At 36.0% G+C, this 21,638-nt stretch overlaps 1 protein-coding gene across 1 annotated transcript in view; it reads left to right on the top strand.

Moving 5' to 3' along the window:
- Nucleotides 1-112: 112 nt before the first annotated feature.
- The window catches only part of LOC136032489 (centrosomal protein of 131 kDa-like), a 30,815-nt gene continuing 9,289 nt past the window's right edge, over nucleotides 113-21,638 (top strand). Inside the window, exons 1-4 of the mRNA XM_065712800.1 lie at nucleotides 113-259; nucleotides 2,252-2,515; nucleotides 15,083-15,250; nucleotides 18,551-19,228. Coding sequence (XP_065568872.1) covers nucleotides 113-259; nucleotides 2,252-2,515; nucleotides 15,083-15,250; nucleotides 18,551-19,228 — 1,257 coding nt within the window. The remainder of the gene's footprint in view (nucleotides 260-2,251; nucleotides 2,516-15,082; nucleotides 15,251-18,550; nucleotides 19,229-21,638) is intronic.

Raw genomic sequence — 21,638 nt, 5'->3', positions numbered from 1 at the left:
ACGACATAAGCCTTCTTGAAACTTAAAAACTGAGACACCAGCCTTCATAAATAGCGCTAAAGATGCATCGGAACAATTTGGACAAAAGATCAATACAGATAAAACAAAAAGCATGGCTACGAGTGGATATCTTCTTGATATTAGGTGTGGATGTGACCGAAGAGAGCAAGTGGTTGAGTTCAGATACCTAAGAAATACAGTCGAAAACACTGGCTCAAACGCGAGAGAATTCCAACTTAGGTTGGGACAAGCACACGAGGTATTTAACCATCTCAGATGAGTTTTGAAATCTCAAAAATGCTCTATGAGGCTAAAGCTACGACAGTTCCAAAGCAAGGTTCTGTCAATACTGATTTATGGATCTGAGGCCTGGCACCTTAATCAGCAAGATGAGACAAGAATTCAACCATTTGACAGCACTTGCCTCAGAAAAATTCTAAATATAAACTAAACCCAGAGGATAAGAAATGACATCATCACACAACAAGTCCAGCCACCTTTGATAACAGAAGTTATCCATCAACATAGGTGGCGTTATCTTAGGCATGTCATCAGGATGGGCAGTAACCGCTTGCTAAAATCACACATTGCTAAAATCGCTTGTTACAGCCCGAATGGGAAGACATACTAGCTGCAGTACACCTCCAAGATTACTAGAGACTTTTTGTAGATGTCCTGGGTGCCTCTGAAGACACAGAATGAACTAAGGTCTGAGGTAATTATGCTCCTCAACATATTCTAGAGGTTTCAACTTAATTCCTTAAGAAAGTAAAACAGTTCAAAATAGGGATGATACCTTTTTTGACAGTGAATAGATATAAAATTATTTAACTGGATATTTCGAACACATATACAGTGCTTATCATTAGCAGTTGTGCTGTTCATGTGATGATGAACACTGTATATGTGTTCGAAATATCCAGTTAAATAATTTTATATCTATTCACTGTCAATAAAAAGGTATCATCCCTATTTTGAACTGTTTTACTTTCGTCATGGAAAGGCAGTGTGGTCTTCGAAGTTATCTAATTCCTTAAGCCGTTTCTGAGATATCACAGATATAAGTTTTCCTAACCTTGAATGAGCAAAGCGTCTCTATTTAATTCAACATTCCCTTCAACTAAAAGTTTTAGCTGGTTACTATAAGCTTTTACAAGATATTGCAGATGGGTTCATTTGACTAACATTTTCTTCCGGTTTAGTTAAACTATCATGATTTACTTTTGTTTTTGAATAAGTCCTAAAATTTTATAATTAATAAGCTTACCGGTTCCTTAAATATCACTAAAACGCCCTTTTGACTACATTGGTTGGATATAATGTCCTTTGATTTAGTTCAATAGTTGTCTTAATATTAGCAATATCACAAATCACATCATAGCAAATCATAGCAAAATCACGTTTTTGATTGCAGTCGCAGTTATAGTAGTAGCAGTAGTCACAGTGGTCGAAAGTAGCAACAGTCACATGTCATATTTGCAATTTGTAACGGTCACAAGTAGTTACAAGCGCATTGGAAAATGTTTGCGGTCGCAACAGTCGTAGAAACGGGTAGTTACAAACACAAGTAGTCACAGTTGCAAGTAGTCATAGTCGCAACTGTAAGTATTCACATTCATAAGTAGCCACTGTCACAAGTATTTTGGGTCGCGCTCCCAAGTAGTCACAGTCGTAAATAGCCAAAATTCATAACCGCAAGTAGTCGCAATCACAATTGGAAGTAATCATAGTCTTAAGCAGTTTCAAATTGTGTCTATTTACGTCGAAAATGGTAGCAGTAGTAGTCCTGAGATATTCATGATACGTTTTTTTTTAGAACCTGCTTGCATATGCTGTATTTGATTTAGTTCAGCATTACCCCAACGTTCCCTGAAAGTTATACTTTAATGTTCTTGCGCTTTTTGTAAATGTAGAATCGAACTACATTTACATTTCCCAATGAAAAAACCTAAATATTAACAAATGGCAACCCGCGTAATTTAGAATCCTTACCTCAAGGGTTACGGGAGGGGGGATATCACTCTCAGAGGCATAGTTATTGACTTTTCAACTACTTTAAACGAAATGACCATCTCAAAAGGTTAATCAAATGTCTCTAGGATGAATATAGTTTAGGAGGGAGGCTGGTGTTCCTTAAATCACTTTTGATTCTTAAAAGAGGCACTAGAATCTTCAGTTTCCGATCCAGTGAACCCTTTCCGAAGTTTTTGCCTGAAAATAAAATAAAAGATAATATCCTTGATTTCAATAGCTTACTAATGTATCTGTTTCACTAATATTAAATTCCCTTTATTCCCTCTATCTTCCTCAGCTCCAAACTGAGAAACAGGAACAACAAATTAAAATATCGACATTGTCGCGAGAGCTTGAAAGAACAAAGAAGAAATATGAGGAAAACCGGAAAACAACTGAGGAAAGGCATTCAGCTGAGATCAAAAGAATTAGGGCATCTTTTACGGCCGCTCAACGTCAGCAAAGGTCAAGATGGCTGTCAGAAAAAACTAATCACATTAAGGTAAGATTTTAGTTAATAACTTAACTATTAGGTTATCTTGAACTATTAGATAATATTAGGTACTTATTAGTTAATAAATTAATTAAATATAAGGTATTATTTTTGACAAAAGAGATAATTTTCTTAATTTTTATAGTACTAAATTTCTTTTGTAAGGGTAATAAAATATTTAAGTCGTGACTTTAAAGCTTTGAATAAATCTTTCAATCATTCATTCATTGCTTAATTTATTTATAATGATGATTTTATATCTTAATTTCGTTAAAGCTTTTGTATAAATGCTCTATAAGTAATTTAAACTAATTCCTGTTCATTTTGCTTAGAATGCTTTGTTTGTAAAACTGTTTCTGACTTTGTAGTTCCAAATAAATCACTCACAAAATAAGGTAACAGTTTTATAGCTGAATTTCCATGGGATCACTAGGACATGGATTTTGGGAAGGAATGATGAGAAGTTTTTCGCCTCCTCTATAAGAAGTGCTTTCAGAAAAGCTATTCCTATTTTATAAGTTGTTCTTATCATTTTTTTTGAAAGCGGAAAGTAGTTCCATAATTGTGCTAGAGAATCAGTTTTGGTAAAGGATGGCGTTGAGTTTCCAGCCCTTTCTCTATCTGACCTGCTGAACACTTGCCAAACAGGCCATTTTGGAGCTCCTAAACTTTATTTTGAAGCTCAAGACATAATCATTGGATATTTCAACTATCTTGAACAAAATACCTATTTAACAATTTTGATTGAATAACTACGGGGGATAAGGGAGTAGAAGAAGGGCTGAGTGCCCTTCAACAATTCCTTTTAGCATTACAAAAACAATAAATATTCATCAAACTATTCTTTCAGCAATGCTAAGACAAGTAACATTGTAGTCCCTTTGACTTACCTTAGACTTATATCTCCTGCCGGGCGTGGTTCAGCGTGGTTCAGAGTAGGAAGTGATATCAGCTTCCTACAACTGGTGCGACCAACAGCCAACGCTGGTGCGTATTGGATATCGATGTTTCCAAGCTTCCAGTATTTTAAAAGACTATCGGATATCTCCGGCCGGGTGTGGTTCAGAGTAGAGAGTTATATCAGCTTCCTCCGACTAGTACGATAGGCAGCTATCGCTGGTGCGTATTGGATATCAATGTTTGCCAGCTTCAAGTATTTTAAAAGAGTATCGGAGTATCGGTGTATCGAACTTTCACGTGGTTGTTTTTTGCCAGCTTCTGCGGGGTTACGTTCAAGCACGATTTTCACGGATAGGTGTGATGGCATTCTAAGGAAACGACCATACCATCGTAGAGTGCGCTCCGCAATTCGGGTGGAAAACAACGTCTACTGCGTTTTTTGTAGTAACTTCTCGTTGCTGACAAGGTCGAACCATCTGAGGCTCCTTTATCCTACTAAGGTTTTTCGTGTGGAACGCGTCTATGGTCTTAAGAGATGTGATTGTGGCCGGCCAGGATTCTGTTCCATAAGGAATTACAGATCCAACCGGGGCGTTGAAGATATGCAGCTTTGTGTTTCGACTAATACTTTGTTTCCACCGTACGTGACGACTTATCCTCCCCATGGCAGCAGATACCTTGGCTATTCTTGCTTGTAGTTCAGGGAGAAGGGAGGCGTTGATAAGAATGACAGATCCCAAGTCCGTGAACTGCTGAACCACATCGACAATAGTTTTTTGGTCCAGGGCCAAAGGAGGATGGACGATACTAGAGGATGGATTAGTGACCATTATTTTGGTTTTTCCCAGTTAACCTGTAGTTCTATTTTCACAGGTTCTTTCTTGTAGGATATGAAGTGCTTCCACCAGTTGATGCATGGATTCCACCATGAGCGCAGGTCGTCGGCAAAGTAAGCGTCTGAGATGATGCTATCGCTAAATGTAAGTCCAAATCCAAGCCTTGAGGATAATTCCGCCAAGATGTGGTCTATGATGACGTTGAACAGCTCGGGCGCAACGGCACAAGCTTGCCGAACCTCTGTATAAATTCGGAAGAACGTGCTTTATTGGCTGTTTACTTGGGCGCAGCTTTATGTTTCGTGATAGGGTGCTTCGAAGAGTCTTCGATATTTATCTGGCAGCCCAATTGACTTCAAGATGATCCATAGGGCATCCCAGTCTACTGAAACGAAAGCAGCTCGGAAGTCGACAAAGGCGAGGAATGCTTTCTGTCAAAACTCTCTGGTTTTCTTGACTACTGGCCGGACTGTGAATATTTGCTCTATGGTCGATCACTCTTACATAAAACTGGCTTGTTCTTGTCTTCGTATTCGGCGGATAATGCTTTGGCAGCCATCTATAAGCAGTTTGCCAGGTACTGAGAGAAAAGTTATTTTCCCGTAATTTGCACACTTTGTCTGCCTTTCCCCTTCCATAAGGGGATGATGATTCCTCTTCGCCAGTCTTCCGGAATGACCTCTGTTTCCCGCATAAAAGAAAAGAGGGTCTGGAGAAAAAGGAGCAAGACTGGTGCCGCAAATTTCAGCAACTCTGAACTTATGCCGCATACACCTGAGGCCTTATTGTTCTTAGGCCTACTTACTGTGCTCCTTAATGAGTCGCAAAATGGCTGAAAACACCACTTTGCTGTAGGATAGTCTTTTTGGCTATGATAAATGTCCATGCTAACCATTATCATATTTGACTACCTGCACCTTTTAAAAACGAATGCAATACCGTCGGGCATTTCTTCCTCTTAAGCATGAAGCTCAATATGCATATAGATTTTCGATAATTCTAAATCGATTAACCATCTCAGAATTTTCACGCAATAGCCTTTTCGATGTTATTTGCCAAGAATTATTTTACACAGCAAAATGGCTGAAAATCCCACTTTGCTGTGGGACAGTCACTTCGCTAAAATAAATGTCTATGTTAACTGTTTATTTTGTAGGAGTACCTACACCTTTTAAAAACGAATACACTACCGTACGGCATTACTGCTTCTCCAACTCGATGCTCAATATTCGTGTAGATTTTTGATAATTTTAAATCAATTCAGTACATCAGACTTTTTCACAAAATAGCATTTTAGCCTTCATTTGGCTAGAGTTACTGTTTTGGATACTAGAATTGCTTTGCTGCGGGACAGTATCTTTAATTAAAATAAATCTATGTTAACCGTTTTTTTTGTAGACCTATCTGCACCTTTTTAAAACAAATGTGCTACCGTACGGCATTACTGCTTCTGAAACTGGAGGCTCAATATGCGTATAGTTTTTTAATAATTCTAAATCATTTTGCTATTTCAGAGTTTTCACATAATAGCAGTTTAGCTTTCTTGTGGTTAGAATTGTTGTTTTGCGCCACAAAACGGGTGAAACATAGCTTGTCTATGGCACTTCTTTTTGGCGAAAATAAATGTCTAAGATAGCTGTCTATTTTGTAAGACTACCTGCACCTTTTAAAAATGATTGCACAGCCGTACAGCATTACTGTCTCTGAGAATCGAGGCTCAATATGCGTATGGAGTTTTGGTACATGTCATAAATTTCACACAATAGCATTTTAGCCTTCTTTTGGCGAGAATTTTGTTTTGCTCCATAAAATGCCCGAAAACACCAATTTGCCTTAGGACCCTTTTTTGCTAAAATAAATTTCTGTTATTCAATATTTTTTAGAACTACCTACATCTTATAAAAACGAATGCGCTACCGTACGGCATTACTAACTCTGAAACTCGAGGCCCAATATGCGTAGAGATTTTCGATGTTTCTAAATCAATTAACTAACTCAGTATTTTCACACATTAGCTTTTCGTCCTTTTTTTTACTAAAGTTATTGTTTAGCACCACAGCATGCCTGAAAACACGACTTTGTTGTGGTACAGTCTTTTCGGCTAAAATAAATTTCTGTTTTAGCCATTTATTTTGTACGACTAGCTCCAACTTTTAAAAACGAATGAGCTATTATACGGCGTTACTACCTCTGAAAGTTGAGACTCAAAATGCGTATAGATTTTTGGTAATTCTAAATTAATTGACTATCCCAGAATTTTCTAACAATATTTTTTGACTGTTATTTTGCACAGCAAAATAACTCAAAACACCAGATTGCTGTGGGACACTCTTTTTTTGCTAAACTCAATATCTATGTTAGGCTTTTATTTCGAAGAACTAATTGCACCCTCTAAAAGCGAAGGCGCTACCGTACGGCATTACTGCATATAAAACTTGATGCTCAATATAAGCATAAATTTCCGACAATTTTAAATCTATTAACTATCTCAGAATTTTCTCTATTTTGTATAAAGTATCTGCACCTTTTAGAAACAAATGCCCCATTGTACAACATTACTATCTCTGAAAATCAAGACTAAATATGTATGTAGATTTTCAATATTTCAAAATCAAATAACTATCTGAAAACACCATTTTGCATTGAGAGACTCTTTTTGACTATAATGAATGCCTGTGTTAATCAATATTTGGCAGGACTAACTGAACCTTGTAAAAACAAATGCTCTACTGTGGGGCATTACTGCCTTTCCAACTCGAGATCCAATATGCGTATAGATTTTCGAAATTCCCAAGTCCATTAAGTAACTCAGAATTTTCCTACTAGAGTTATTTGGCCTTCGTTTTGCTAGAATTGTTGTTTTACACCACAAAATGCCCAAAAACACCATTTTCCCGTGTGACAGTCTTCTTTGGCTAAAATGAACGTCTATTTCAGCCGTTTATTGTGTAGGACTAGCAGCAACTTTTAGAGACGAATGCGATACCGTATGGCATTACTGCCTGTGAAGTTCGATTCTAAATATGTGGATGGATTTACGATATCTAAATCAATTGACAATTTCAAAATTTTCCCACATCACCTTTTTGGCCTTTTTTGACTAGAATTGTTGTTTTGTACACCAAAATGGCTGAAAACACAAAATTGAAAACACATGAAGATAGATACAGGGACAGGCAAACACGCAGTCAAACACACACCGAAGGTGAGCGAGAGGGAAAAAACATGCACAAACACAGAGTCAGACACTATCAAACATACAAGGACAACCACAGAGACAAGCATATACACTTATACAGATAGAATCAGATATAGGGAGACAAAAAACTTACACAAAAACACCAAGTCAAACACAAATAGACACAAAGATGGAGACAGAGACAGTCAAACACTCAGGCACGGCGATATAGATAAAAAAACACAGACAAAAACACACAAAATTAGATACACAAACGCAAAAAGATTAACACAGAGACTGGCATATACACAATCCAACACATAGGCAGACTGAGAGAGACAAAAACATATACACACAGAGTCAAACGCACAAAGATAGACATAGTGACAGGCAAACACACTGTCAAACACACATGCATCCTGAGAGAGAGACAAAAACACAAAAATAAAAACAAGGAGTCAAAAGCACCAACACACAGAGATAGACACAGAGGCAGGCAAACACAAAGTCATACACACGGGCACGATAAGAAAGTGACAAAAACACATACAAATACATAGCGTCAGATGAGGGAGATTAGAGAGAGATGTGTATGGTGAGAGAGAGACAAAAAACAAGCAGAAACACACAGAGTCAGACACTTAAAATGCCTGTGTGTTTGAGTATGTGTTTTCTTGTCTCTAAATTTATCTTTATGTGTTTGTGTGTCTGACTCTGTGTACTTATATGCGTATTTTTGTCTTCTATCACTGTGCTTAGAGGTATGAGTGTGTGCTTACCTGTCTCTGTGTCAAAGTTTTGTCGGTTTGTGTGTCTGATTCCATTTGTTTGTATGTGTTTTTTTGTTGCTCTCTCATTGTGCCTGTGTTGAAGACTGTGTTCTTGCCTGTCTCCGTGTTTATCTTTGTGTGTTTGTGTTTCTGATTGTGTGTTTATGTGTGTGGGTTTTTGTCTCTCTCTTACCGTGCGAGTGTGTTTGAATCTATGTTTACCTGTCTCTGTATCTATCTTTGTATGTTTGTGTTTCGTTTTGTTTGCTTATGCATGTATTTTTTGTCTCCCTCTCTCTCTCACCTTGCGTGTGTGCTTGACTGTTTGTTTGCCTGTCTCTGTGTCTATCTGTGTGTATTTGTGTGTTTAAATCAGTGTTCTTGTGTGTTTTTGTCTCTTCTCTCTCTCTCTATGTGGCGGTGTGTTTAAGTGTAAGTTTGCATGTCTCTGTGTATATCTTTGTGTGTTTAAGGGTCTGACTCTGATTTTGTTCATGGAACTTGTTGTGTGTTTATTTTTTTCGTGGAACTCGCTCTTTAATGATTTTTCTTAGTGAAACTTGTAGAAACAACAAGTTCGTGGAACTTGTTGTTTTAAACTTGACACTTTTTGCTTGTTGATTTTTCTCTTCGCGAAACTTGTACCTTGATTTTTCTCACTATGAAACTGATTTTGTTCGTGGAACCTATTGCATGCTGATTTTTGTTCGTGGAGCTTGCTACGTCCTGATTTTCGTTCGTGATACTTGTTGTACGTTTATTTTTCTCCTCGTGAAACATATTTTATTCCTGGAACTCTCTACGTGCTGATTTTTTATTCGTGAAACTTGCTGTGCGCTGATTTTTTTTCTTCGCAAAACTTGTTGTATATTTATTTATTTTTTCATGAGAGTTGTACATTGATTTTTTCTCCTTGTGAAACTATTTTTGTTCATTAAACTTCTTACTTAATAATTTATTTTCGTAGAACTTGCTGCGTGCTTGTTTTGTTTGTTAAACTTGTTGCATGTTGATTTTCTCCTCGTGACATTGATTTTTGTTCGTAAAACTTGTTGCATATTAATTTTTCTCTCTATGAAACTTGTACATTGATTTTGGTCCTCGTGGAACTGATTTTTTCATATGACTTGTAGTCTTATGACTTAGTCTTTATGGTTAAAGCTGTGGGCAAGCGTGGCAGAACCTACACCTAACTCACCCATGTTAGGTTTGTTTAACTTGCTCAAATGACACATCATCTTAACTTAAATTAAGCTAGCCTACCAAGTGTATGTTAGAAGTAGGTTCCAGAACACTCGGTATGGTACTACAAACCTAACCTAACCTACTACAAGTTCCATGAACAAAATCAGTTTCACGAGGACAAAAGTTTCACTCAGTTTTACGAAGATTTTCACAAAGAGAAAAATCATATGCAACAAGTTTCACTAACAAAGTTGAACACCCAACAAGCTGCACAATCAAAATCAGCATGCAACAAGCTGCATGGACAAACATCAGCTTCACGAGGATTAAAATCAATGTAAAAGTTTCACGAAGAGAAAACTCAGCATACAACAAGTTTCACAAACAAAAATCAGCAGGCAGCAAGTTTCAAGAACAAAAATCCGCAAGAAACAAGTTTCATGAACAAAATCAGTTTTACAAGGAGAAAATCAATTTACAGTCACGAAGAGAAAAATCAGCATGCAACAAGTTGCACGAACAAAAATTAGCACGCAACAAGGTCAATGAAAAAACAGTTTCACAAGGAGAAAAATCAATGTACAAGTTTTGCGAAGACCGAAATCAATATGCAACAAGCGTCACGAACAAAAATCACAACAACAAGTTCCACGAACAGAAACCAGAACGCAACAAGTTCCTTGAATAAAATCAGTTTAATGAGGTGAAAAATCAGTGTACAAGTTTCATGAAGAGAAAAATCAACATGGAACAAGATTCAAGAGCAAAAACAAGACCTCAGCAAGTACCACGAACAAAAATCAGCACACAACAAACGAGGAGAAAAATCAATTTAAAGTTTTACAAAGAGAAAAATCAATGTACAAGTTTCAAGAAGAGATAAATCCACGTGCAACAAGTTTCAGGAACAAAACTCAGGACAAAGCAACTTCTATGAACAAAATCAGCACACAACAAGTTCCATGAACAAAGTCAGTTTTACAAGGACAAAATCAATTTCTAGGTTTCATGAAGAGAAAAAACCAACGTGCAACAAGTTTCCAGAACAAAAATCAGGACGCAGCAAGTTCCACGAAGAAGAAAATCAGCACACAACGAGTTCCATGAACAAAATCAGTTTCACGATGAGAAAAATCAGTGTATACTTTTTACAAAGAGATATATCGAAGTGTAGAAAGTTTCACAAACAAAAATCAGGACGTAGCATGTTCCTTGAACAACAATCAGCACGCAATAAGTTCCATGAAAAAAAAAGTTTTACGAGGAGAAAATAAGTGTTTAAGTTTCACGAAGAGAAAAATCAACATGCGACAAGTTTCACGAACAAAAATCAGCACGAACAGAATTTAGTACGAACAAAAATCAGCACGCAATTCAACAAAATCCGTTTTACGAGGAGAAAAATCAATTTACAAGTTTCAAAAAGAGAAAAATCAACATGGAACAAGTTTGCTGAACAAAATTCAGCACGTGAAAAGTTCTACAAACAAAAACGAGGACACAACAAGTTCCATGAGCAAAATCTGTCAAACAAGGACGAAAATCAATGTACAAGTTTCATAAAAAAAATAATTAAGATGCAATAAGTTTCATGTACAAAAACAGCTTGAAAGGAGAAAACTCAATATACAATTATCAAAAAGAGAATTGTGTTTTGTAAGAAGTGTTTTTTGTTTTTTAAGAACGATTTTTGTTTTGAAATAAGAATTTTTGATTTCTTATGATGTATTTGCTCTTTGTAATTAGTATTTTGGTTTTGTAGTAAGAATTTGTATTATTTTAAGATGTGTTTTCGGTTTTGTAAGAATTATTTTTTTTTGTAAGAAGTTTTTTGTATGAAGAATTCGTATGAAGAATTCACCATATAGTAATGAAACGGAAAGTTTCTGCTTTTCAAGAAAAATAATGGTAAAAGGAAAAAGGAAAAAGGGCTTAAAAACCCCTAGGCGTGATAATATGCATCAGAGGGGTGTCGTTTGCCAGCTACAGTTTACCACGAAGGATACCACATAAAACAAATCTTGCAATGTATGGAACTTCGAGCGGAATTGATGGGGTCAGAATTCTGGGATCGGAGGGCAGAAGCGGGAAATCTGAAACTAGCGCAACTGGAGTCACATTTGCTGTTGGGATGGGAGCGGGCATATTGGGAATTGGAATCGGTGAAACAGGCTTACAAGTGCCTGTAGAGCGCCAGTAGAATCAAGGATGGAACCGTTGTAACCGGGTTCAAAAGCGAAGGAAGTGGAATTAGTTATCACTTTACTGAAAAAAAAATAATGTCTTAGAAATGATGATGGGTATCAGAGGGGGAGTAATGCTGTACGGTGGTGCATTTGTTTCTTAAGGTGCAGGTAATCCTACAAAATAAAGGGTTAACAATGGTATTTATTTTGGCCACAATGACTGTCCCACAGCAAAGTTTTGCTGTGGCGTTTTCGCCACATTTTGTGGTAAAAAACGACGAATGTAGACAAAATCTATGTCAAAAACCTATTGTGTGAAAATTCTGAGATAGTCAACTGATTTAAAATTACTGTAAAACTATACACATACTGAGCCTCCTGTTACATAGGTATTAATGACGAACAGTTATGCATTGGTTTCTAAAGATTCAGGCAGTACTACAAAATAACGGTTAACATAGATATTTATTTTTACCAAAAAGACTCTCCCACAGCAAAGCAGCGTTTCCAGTCATTTCGCAGTGTAAAACAACGATTCTATCCGAAAGAATGCCAAAAAGCAATTGTTTGAAAATTCTGAAATTGTCGTTTGATTTAGAATTACCAAAAAACTATACGCACATCGAGCGTCGTGTTTTAGAAGCTATAATAACATACGGTGGGCGCATTGGTTTCCAAAGGCTCAGGTTGTCCGACAAAATAACAGTAATCATAGACGTTTATTTCAGCCAAAATGTCATCGCCCGGCAAAGCGGTGTTTTCAGTTATTTTGTGTTGCAAAACAACAATTCTAGCCAAAAGGAGGCCTAAAAGCTATTGTGGGAAAATTCTGAGATAGTCAATTGATATACAATTATCGAAAAGCTATATTCAGATTGAAACTCAGTTTCAGATGCAGTAATGCCGTGCAGCAGCATATTCGTTTCTAAATGTGTGGGTAGTCCTACGAAACAAACGGCAACATAGACATTTATTATAACGCTTAATAAGAGTAGATTACTTAGTTGAAGCTTGAAAAAGTTATATGCAGGTGTATGCAATAGAGTTTCAGCTACTATGGAGAAGGATCAGTGGCTCTTTGTGTAGGTTAAGGGAGGAGTGTGCCCTAAGTGTCAAAACGTAAGTTTCTAATTCTTGGTAGGTCTTCAGAAGAACGGGGACAAATTTTCAAGCGTCGCCACGTGAAACATTAGGTAAGGGTATATTGAGCGATGTCTTGATTGTTTGGATTAAAGGTGTAATTTTACGCGTGTTATACTACTGCTAATAACTCACCACAGCACCAAGTCGCCTGAGGCCAGCACAGTTACACACGCTCCTCCTCCAACCCAACCTATTCAAGGCTTCTCTCTTTACACCCTTCCAGGAAGTTCCCATTTCCTTTAAATATTTATTTATGACATCCTCCCACCCCAGACGGGGACGATCTGCCTTCCATTTAGCCCCAGACGGTTGGCCAAAAAGGACAATCTTCGGCAATCTGTCATCCTTCATCCGCTGAACGTGGCCTAGCCATCTCACCTTTTTTTCATTATAGCCCTCCATATTCGACCACTGTCATCACTGTGGCTTCCAATATTCTAATCTTGGTTTGCAGACTTATCGTCCTATTCTTCCATACGTTTTTTAACTGTGAAAAAACACCTTGAGCCTTGGCTATTCTACTTTTAACATCTTCACTGCTCCCACCGTCCTTACTAATAATACTACCAAGGTAAGTGAAGCTGTCCACCTGATCAGTCTTTTTGTTACCCAGCATCACATTTTCATCTTTACTTATTCCTAGCCTTTCGTGACTTAGTCTTCTCAACATTAATATTCAAACCTATTCTAGCACCCTGAACTCGCACAACCTCTAACAATTCATTCATGTTACTCAAATTTTCTTCTAATAAGCTTAAGCCATCAGCATGATATAAGTACAGGAGAGTTTTTCCTCCCCACTTAATTCTGTGTCTCGAATTGCCTTTCCTGCACTCCTTAAGACAAAGTCCATCAAAATGATCAACATAAAGGGGAACTTCCCGCTTTGCGCACTTCCGTCTTGGCTCATGTTTCAGTACGGGGGGATTTGCGAGCCAGTAGAGTAAAGGTCATGTCTGGTTATCATTTGTCTGATCATCACCCTAAGGCCAGCTCAATGACTTTGCCATTTTTTTGGTCACGATAGTAAATCCCTTGGTCCTTCAGCACCTCTAAACCATCATGACTAGTCGACAATTGATCAAGCACGATTTACCGTGTTGGTAAATTCACTTCTGGATAAAATAAGCATTTCTTTGTTGCCTCAAAAAGAGAATTGAATCTTTCTAGAAATGCGCTGGCACTGAAACTCGCCATCCCATTCTGGGCTTGGTCGCTAGACCCCCAACCTGTTGGAAATGCCTGCTAGGGCTTGGGACATTCATTGATTCTCACAGGCTGGAAATTGAGAGAAAATAATACGAAAAAAAAATGACCAAAGCATAGAATTAAGCTACATGTTTTGTACCCCCATTTTTCTATATTTTGAGCAAGTGAGCTTAGTGATCATATCACTAAGAAGCGAAGAATCACTTTTTCTGGGTCTATAGCCCTTCGACAGCTTTAATCAGCAAGCAGGTGCACATAAAATATAACTAAGTAATCGATTTTCCCCTGTGCATCTCAATTATTGCAGTCATAGGAAACACGTAATCAATAGCTTAATCATTCTAGTAAGCGGGACTCCACATGTGCCATTGGTTATTTCGTAAAATCTAATTTCTGAATAAAAATATTAGAAACGGATTGCTGGTACAGCTGTATAGGGTGCAGTTCCATTGGATGGAAATGGCCCTTTCGAATCCCACTGAGGACAAAAATGATAAGAATATAAAGGTTCCCTGAGAAAACGCCCTTGAAAGAAAGAAATCTCTTAAAGTATTACGTAACATCCACGTATTCCCCCCGTCATTACGCAACACCCACGTGTGCTGCGCTCAGTTACAAAAGGGGGGGGGGGGTCCCAACGGCACCCTTGAGTCAACCATGTCACGTTACAATGCGCCCACTTTAACACTGGTAAAACTCTCTATTACGTAAGAACTAAAGAAATCATGAAAATATCTTGTAGAAAAAAAAATCTTAGAAACGTCTTGAAATATCTTGAAAAACGTCTTGAACAAAATGTCTTTGAAAAGGTCTTGAAATTTCTCGAAACGTCTTGAAAAACCCTTGAAGAAAAAATGTTTTAAAAACGTCTCGAAACATGCACCTGCACTAAGTCCTGAGGGAATCGCCGTTAAAGTTGTTCGTAATCCTAAATCATTAAGGAAGAAAAGAGTGGTTGCTCTGGGTGGTCTTAAAATGCCTATGGCGTTGCTACTCACCCCCCCCCCATCATCTAGGTTTTCTAAATTTGTCTTCGAAATAAAATTTTAATGTAAGGCTATATAAACCGGCTTAGAAATGACGCAAAGAGAACACAAAGAATTAGAACACAAAGGCTAGTTAATCTTATTCAAGTGTTAAGTCAGTTAGAAGTTTCTTTCCATTAACAGGAAATGACAGTCCGTGGCCTTGAGCCAGAGCTTCACAGACTCATGGATCAGCACAAACAAGAACTCGACACTATACGAACGCTCCATCGGGCTGAATTACAGAGACTTCAAGATACTCTGACATCGAATAATCTGAGTCAGATTGAGAATATGAAGTGTCAATTCCAGGTAACGGCAATTATATTCAGTGTGCAATTAATATCAGCAAATATGTTGTGAAGAAGACATCACAATGTCTGGTACAGGCAATCGGGTTAAAAATGGTAATGAGGAGTTCAAAACATGAGAAAATATATGGTGTTTCAAACATGTCAAAACATGAATCATGTCGACAATGAATCATGTTTTAACATGATACTTTGACTCTTTGCCACAATTCTACTTTTTAAAACAATTTAAAGCTTTAGCGTAAAGAGCGAGGGATTGCGGAGGGGACAACTCATTTCATATACGGAGTAATTTCTGTTCGTTTTAAGTTTTAATGTCGCTCCTTACTTTCAGCTAAAAAAATTAGTTTTTTTTTATTTAATCTTAGTTTAGATTAGTTCTGGTTAAATTTGGTTCTAGATATCAGAAATCGGTTAAAAGCTTAGACTAAACTAAACTGACCAAACCTGTTTTATTCTACCCTAACCTGTCATCAACAAACCTTGCATCAAATTGAAAAAATAGACTGTCAACGCTGACTAAAAATCCAAGGAGAAAGAAAGGTATTTTGGACATTTACCGATGAATGTCGACATTCACCAGAGTCAACCGGTATTCAACCAAGGACAAATACAGAAAGAAACCGGTTCTGTCAGACCAAGAACTTGAGTGTGATGGCTTTAGCAGGTAAGTTTCCATATGGGAAAACGACAATGTGAAGCTCAAAACTTTCGTCATTCTAAGGTAAGGAACATGGCTCTATCATCAACGTGGGGAATATTAAAACATTAAATCATCTTGGTTTTAACAAATAGTAGTGCGCTAAAACACATTTCTTAAATAGTATCATTAATATTTTATTTTTCCCCACTTTTATCCGTATTGTATAGCTATGATCAATTTAAAAGGTTTTAGAATAGCAGCGTGCGAAAGTTTTTTAGGGTAGAGGGGTTAATTCTGAAGAGCATGGAAACAAAGAATCCCGAGGAAAATATGAAAAAAATTGAAACAATCATAAAAATTCATATTTTTCGTGGGGGTACTTATTTAACCTGCCGCTGAACACTAGAAGCAGTGCGAACAATTGCCTATAATATTCGAGATAAGTTCTTCAAACATTATCTTCTATTTGACTTTTTCTCCCTCTCTCTCCCTCTTTCTTTTCCTTCTGTTTTATTTGTTCAATGATTTCTTATTATCCCTGTTGCTTTCATTATTCTTTTCTCATCTTCAATTAACAAAAGAAAAAGTACAGATGCTTCTAAAAATATGAGAAAGAATCATGTAATTTGAGTTTTTCGTTTCAAAAGTTCAAAAATGTTTTGAACCTTATAGGGTCCATGACTATGCAAAGAAAACATTAAAAAAAGAAAAAAAGAAAAAATAATGAAACTTGCAGTTGCTCTGCAAAAGGAAAAAAAATAACTGTCAATGACGCAGTTTTTTAGTGCCTACAGCATATATAATGATAGTATTTACCTTAATTTACAGAATATTATGTCTGCAATGAATTCTATTATAAGAATTCTTCTTATTATAAGAAGTCTTTTTTTTCTATTATAACTTTCTTCTCAAATTCTTGTTTTAGCAGTGATTTTAAGGAAGGAAGCAGTAGCATTTTAGCACAAAATCACCAATTCTAGTGAGACTTATTGAAAACAATCAGATGATATCTATTTTGTAAGATTAATCTTTTCTAGAAGTGACGTAAAATATAAATATTCAGTTTAGCATGTTTTTCCTTTATTATCTTTATTTCCAGTATGATTTCTTTTACTTGAACCTCGTCGTCAACTTCACTTCACAATTATAACCTTTTAAATTCAGTTATCCAATTCCTGATCTGCCAGAAATTACTTCACAAAACAGCAGATGTGAAAAGGACAATATGGATATAATGGATATTAGAATATCCATATATGGATATTATGAACCAAATTAAAAATTCTGTATATCATTTTTTACATCTTTATAATAGACATGAAAGCACCTTTTAAATCTCCCGCTGAAATTTCTTATCCAAGATGTAAAAAGCATACGATTTCATGTTTTTCCTTTTAATTCTTAGTTTTATTTTGTCGCACAGAATACGTTGAATCCTAATTATTCATAAGAAGCCTTAAAAAGCATTACCCTAAACCATAAACCTTTGAATCAACTTGTATGAGTCTTTTCTCTATATTAGGGCAGAATGTCTGTTGCATTTGATTCTCATGGTTTTGTTAATTTATTATTTAAGAAGTGCATTTAACCTTCTTCTTCTGTCAGAAAAAGATGAAGCATGTGATAGACAAATAGGAATATATGGAGAAAGAGGAGGGTAGGTATTCCCTCCTCAGAAAAATCTCCTCTTCACAATCTATTCATACTTTTCCTCAAATTCCAAATAGATGGCCAGTTTTACTCTTGAATCTCTTATTTATATTTATACTGTCCAGTAACTACCTTATAGTTTGTATCCTTTTGCGTCTTCTTTTGAAGCTTTGAAATTCTGGGAAACGTCAGATTTATGTTGGATTTTATTCTAATTTTTGAGTTTATTTATTAATAGGGATTTATGCGATGTGTCTTTTTTTTAGAAAATAGTTGTCTTTTTTAATTTGAAAGTTTTTTCAGTCAGAAAAAGATGCAGCAATTGATAAATAAATGGGAATATATGGAGAAAGAGGAGGGTAGGTATTCCCTCCCCAGAAAAATCTCCTCTTCACAATCTATTCATACTTTTCCTCAAATTCCTAATAGATGGCCAGTTTTACTCTTGAATCTCTTATTTATGTTTATACTGTCCAGTAACTACCTTATAGTTTGTATCTTTTTGCGTCTTCTTTTGAAGCTTTGAATTTCTGGGAAACGTCAGATTTATGTTGGATTTTATTCTAATTTCTGAGTTTGTATATTAATAGGGATTTATGTGATGTGTCTTTGTTTTTAAAAAATAGTTGTCTTTTTTAATTTAAAAGTTTTTTCAGTCAGAAAAAAATGCAGCAATGGATAAATAAATGGGAATATATGGAGAAAGAGGAGGCTAGGTATTCCCTCCCCAGAAAAATCTCCTCTTCACAATCTATTCATACTTTTCCTCAAATTCCAAATAGATGGCCAGTTTTACTCTTAAATCTCTTATTTATATTTATACTGTCCAGTAACTACCTTATAGTTTGTATCTTTTTGCGTCTTCTTTTGAAGCTTTGAAATTCTGGGAAACGTCAGATTTATGTTGGATTTTATTCTAATTTCTTGGTTATTTATTAATAGGGATTTACGTGATGCGTTTTTTTTTAGAAAATAGTTGCCTCTTTAGTTTGAAAGTTTTTATTTTAGTTGGAAAAAGATGCAGCGTGTGCTAAAGAACGCGAATCTTTTCAAACAAAATTGGAAAGAGAAATTAATGACTTAGAAAGGTCATACATGGAACGACACACGAGACTTGAAGCAGAATTAAATAGAGAGCGGGATAGAGCTAGTTCAGAGCTTGCTAGAATTCAACAGGAGAATGAAGATTATGTTAGAAAGCTCCAGGAAAAATTCTCCCGCGAAAAAGCATACCTCGCTGAAGAAGCAAATTCCGAACTTAAGCTGATTGAAAGCAAAAATCAAATGCAAATCAAATCGCTTTCTGATACCTTACGAAGAGAAAAAGAAGAAGCGTTAGACAGGCTTAATGAAAGCTACGAGCAAAAAGTTCAAAATCTAACAATTTTGAATTCCAATCTAAGTTCAAAATTGCAGCAAGGAGAAAAAGAAGCTAAAATGATGCAAGAAAACTTTGCTGACGAGATGAGCAAAATGAGAAGTCATCAGGAGTCACAACATGAGCAGACATTAAAGAATTTAAAGGAGAAATTCAGATCTGAAATTAGTGAGCTTGAGGCAAGAATAGATGAACAAAAAGCAAAAATTTTAAATTTACGGACGAATCTCTCTACCAAGGAAGAAGAAATTGCTTCTTTACGCGTTTCATTTTCTTTAAGGACCAAAGAACTGGAGGAAGCACAGACGGTAAGTTGATATTTATTGAATGAAAACAGTAGCTAATAAACAAAAGCATTTTGTTTACAAATGTAAAGAGCTACAATAAAACTTAATACGAACAGAAACTGGTGTGATGCCTCCTCCTCAATCCCCCTACTTTTTCACTCAACCCCTTCTCAGCCGCCCTTTCGAATTCCTCTTGTGTTTGAGCATTTGTTCTTAAAACATCAGGTATAAACTCTTTTAGCTCAGATTTGCTTACTACTAGCACGAGTGACTTCTTATCTATAGCTCACCACAACGAGCAGTTTGAGTATTACTCCAAAGTCATCGCAGTGTTCTGTGGCCTGATATTGACAGAGCTGTGTACACTCCTCCCCAATCTCTTCTCCAAAACGTGATTAGTCCTACCTGGAGGGGCTGAAAGCCAGGACGCAATGCACCAACGAATCAAAAATGACGATTCAAATGAATACCGTTGGAAACTACGGATAAATTGTAAGAATTGTGAGGTTTTACCCAGGGGAAGGGGAAAGATTACTTTTAACTTTTTTATACTTGTCTCTCAAGTGCTGGGAATTGTCACAGACAATTACAGTTTTTTAACTTTTATGTGTAGTATTTAAATCTATTTTTGCAATATAAAAGGTTTCCAGAAGGAGAAGAAGGCGGCTTGACTTCCTCGGTATCCCGATACAACCCGATATCCCTGATACAATCCTGATTTTTTGAGAATATAACTTTTTCTGAAGCATCTTTGTTTCTTATTTTGCTCATAGCAGTTTCTAAATGCATTTCTAAAATAGTTTCTGTGTTTCTTATTCATTTATTACAAAATAGCTAGATCTTCTAGCATTAAATGTTTTCTCTTAGTAAATACATATATTTTGTAACAAAATTCAAATATAGTTAGAATCTTACCCACTTAATTGTAGACTTGAAACAATTAACAACGAACTCTGATGAGGGACTGGTGGGTGGTGGAGATAAGAAAAATAGCCCAAAAATAATGAAAACACAGTGTTTGGATCCTGAAAGTTATGCTTTGCTCGAATGATCTTGTACCTAATTGAAATACACGATCAAAATTTTGTTTTTATTCCCAGTCTTAAACACATTTGTTTCAAGTTTTTCTTTTCGATAGGTAAGTAAATTTAAAAAACAACAACAATATTTCGTACTCATTAATCATTACTTTAAGGAAATTAAGCCAGGACCGGTTGCACTTCCAATGAGAGTCTTAATTTAAATTCCTTGAGGTGATGATTCTAAGACTCTTTGAATTTTAGTTTTAATGATAGTATCTATTGTAAGATTTTTAAATGTGCTTTGAGGAGGACGGTCCCCGGATATAGAGCCGAAATATTCATTAGGTGTTAAAACTTTCATTGTCTTAGATCAAGACCGTATTCAGGGGAGGTTTAAAAGTGCATATAATCAAATTTTGATGTTTTTTAGGGTTTTCTGTCCCCCCCCGAAAAGCATCCTTTTATAGCCCCCCAGAAAAAAAAATCCTTGATACGGCCCTGTCTCGTATTAATTCCCCATTGTTTTACCTTTTTGTTTCTAAAATAAAATCAAACATTATTTATGTGAAATTTTTGGCGGTAGAAAAATCTGGCTAGATTTGCTGATTGATCTTCATCCTATTCAATTGATTAAATATCTAAAAGAAGCTCGGGCAGTTGTTGTGCCGGTACAACGAATTAAACATGATGCACAAAGATATATAAACAATAAAGTCATCCACAGACTTTAATAAGGGTAAGAGGAGGGAGGGGGGAATAATAACCTAAACACTGAAGATACATTTTTTGGCTCAAGAAATTTGTTTATTGTTCAAAATTGATTATGCCTAATTTAAATTACGTGATCATAATTTTTTTATCTTCCCCGTTTTAAACATATTTGTTATTTTTTTTCTGTAGTTATATTGGGTTGTTTCAAAATCAAACAGTATTTACTTTGGAAAAAATTTTTTCTTCTTTAAATAAATATTCATTTTGCACTAAAATATTAAAAAACAACATTTTTTAGTATCTTGGGAACCTATAGCCATTTAACTCCAGTCTTGAAGAAATTATCACTGGCTTTGGTGGGGATAATTTATTAAAAAAAAAATAATGAAATGGAAACATCGACAACATAGTGTTTGGATGAAGAAAGCTTCTTCACAGTTCTGCAGCATAAATGGAGTCTCCCTATCATACTCAAATTTCAATAAAATTTTAAGTATCAAATCTTAAGGTGGAAATCTGAGTTTTCTGGTTTTTCAACAAAAAGCGGGCGAGATTTCAACTAAATTGATTTTTCAATGGGAGCTTTTCAGTACTGTTGCGCAGGCTAAACTCAAATTTTTAATTTATTCCTTTATTGGTTTACAAGTAGAGTTTTGAATATGTAATTGCTTGTAGGGGTTGAAACAACCGTCACTAAC

The sequence above is a fragment of the Artemia franciscana genome, chromosome 10, assembly GCF_032884065.1.
Source record: "Artemia franciscana chromosome 10, ASM3288406v1, whole genome shotgun sequence".
NCBI classification, from domain to species: Eukaryota; Metazoa; Arthropoda; class Branchiopoda; order Anostraca; family Artemiidae; genus Artemia; species Artemia franciscana.
This window is presented reverse-complemented; position numbering and strand designations above follow the sequence as displayed.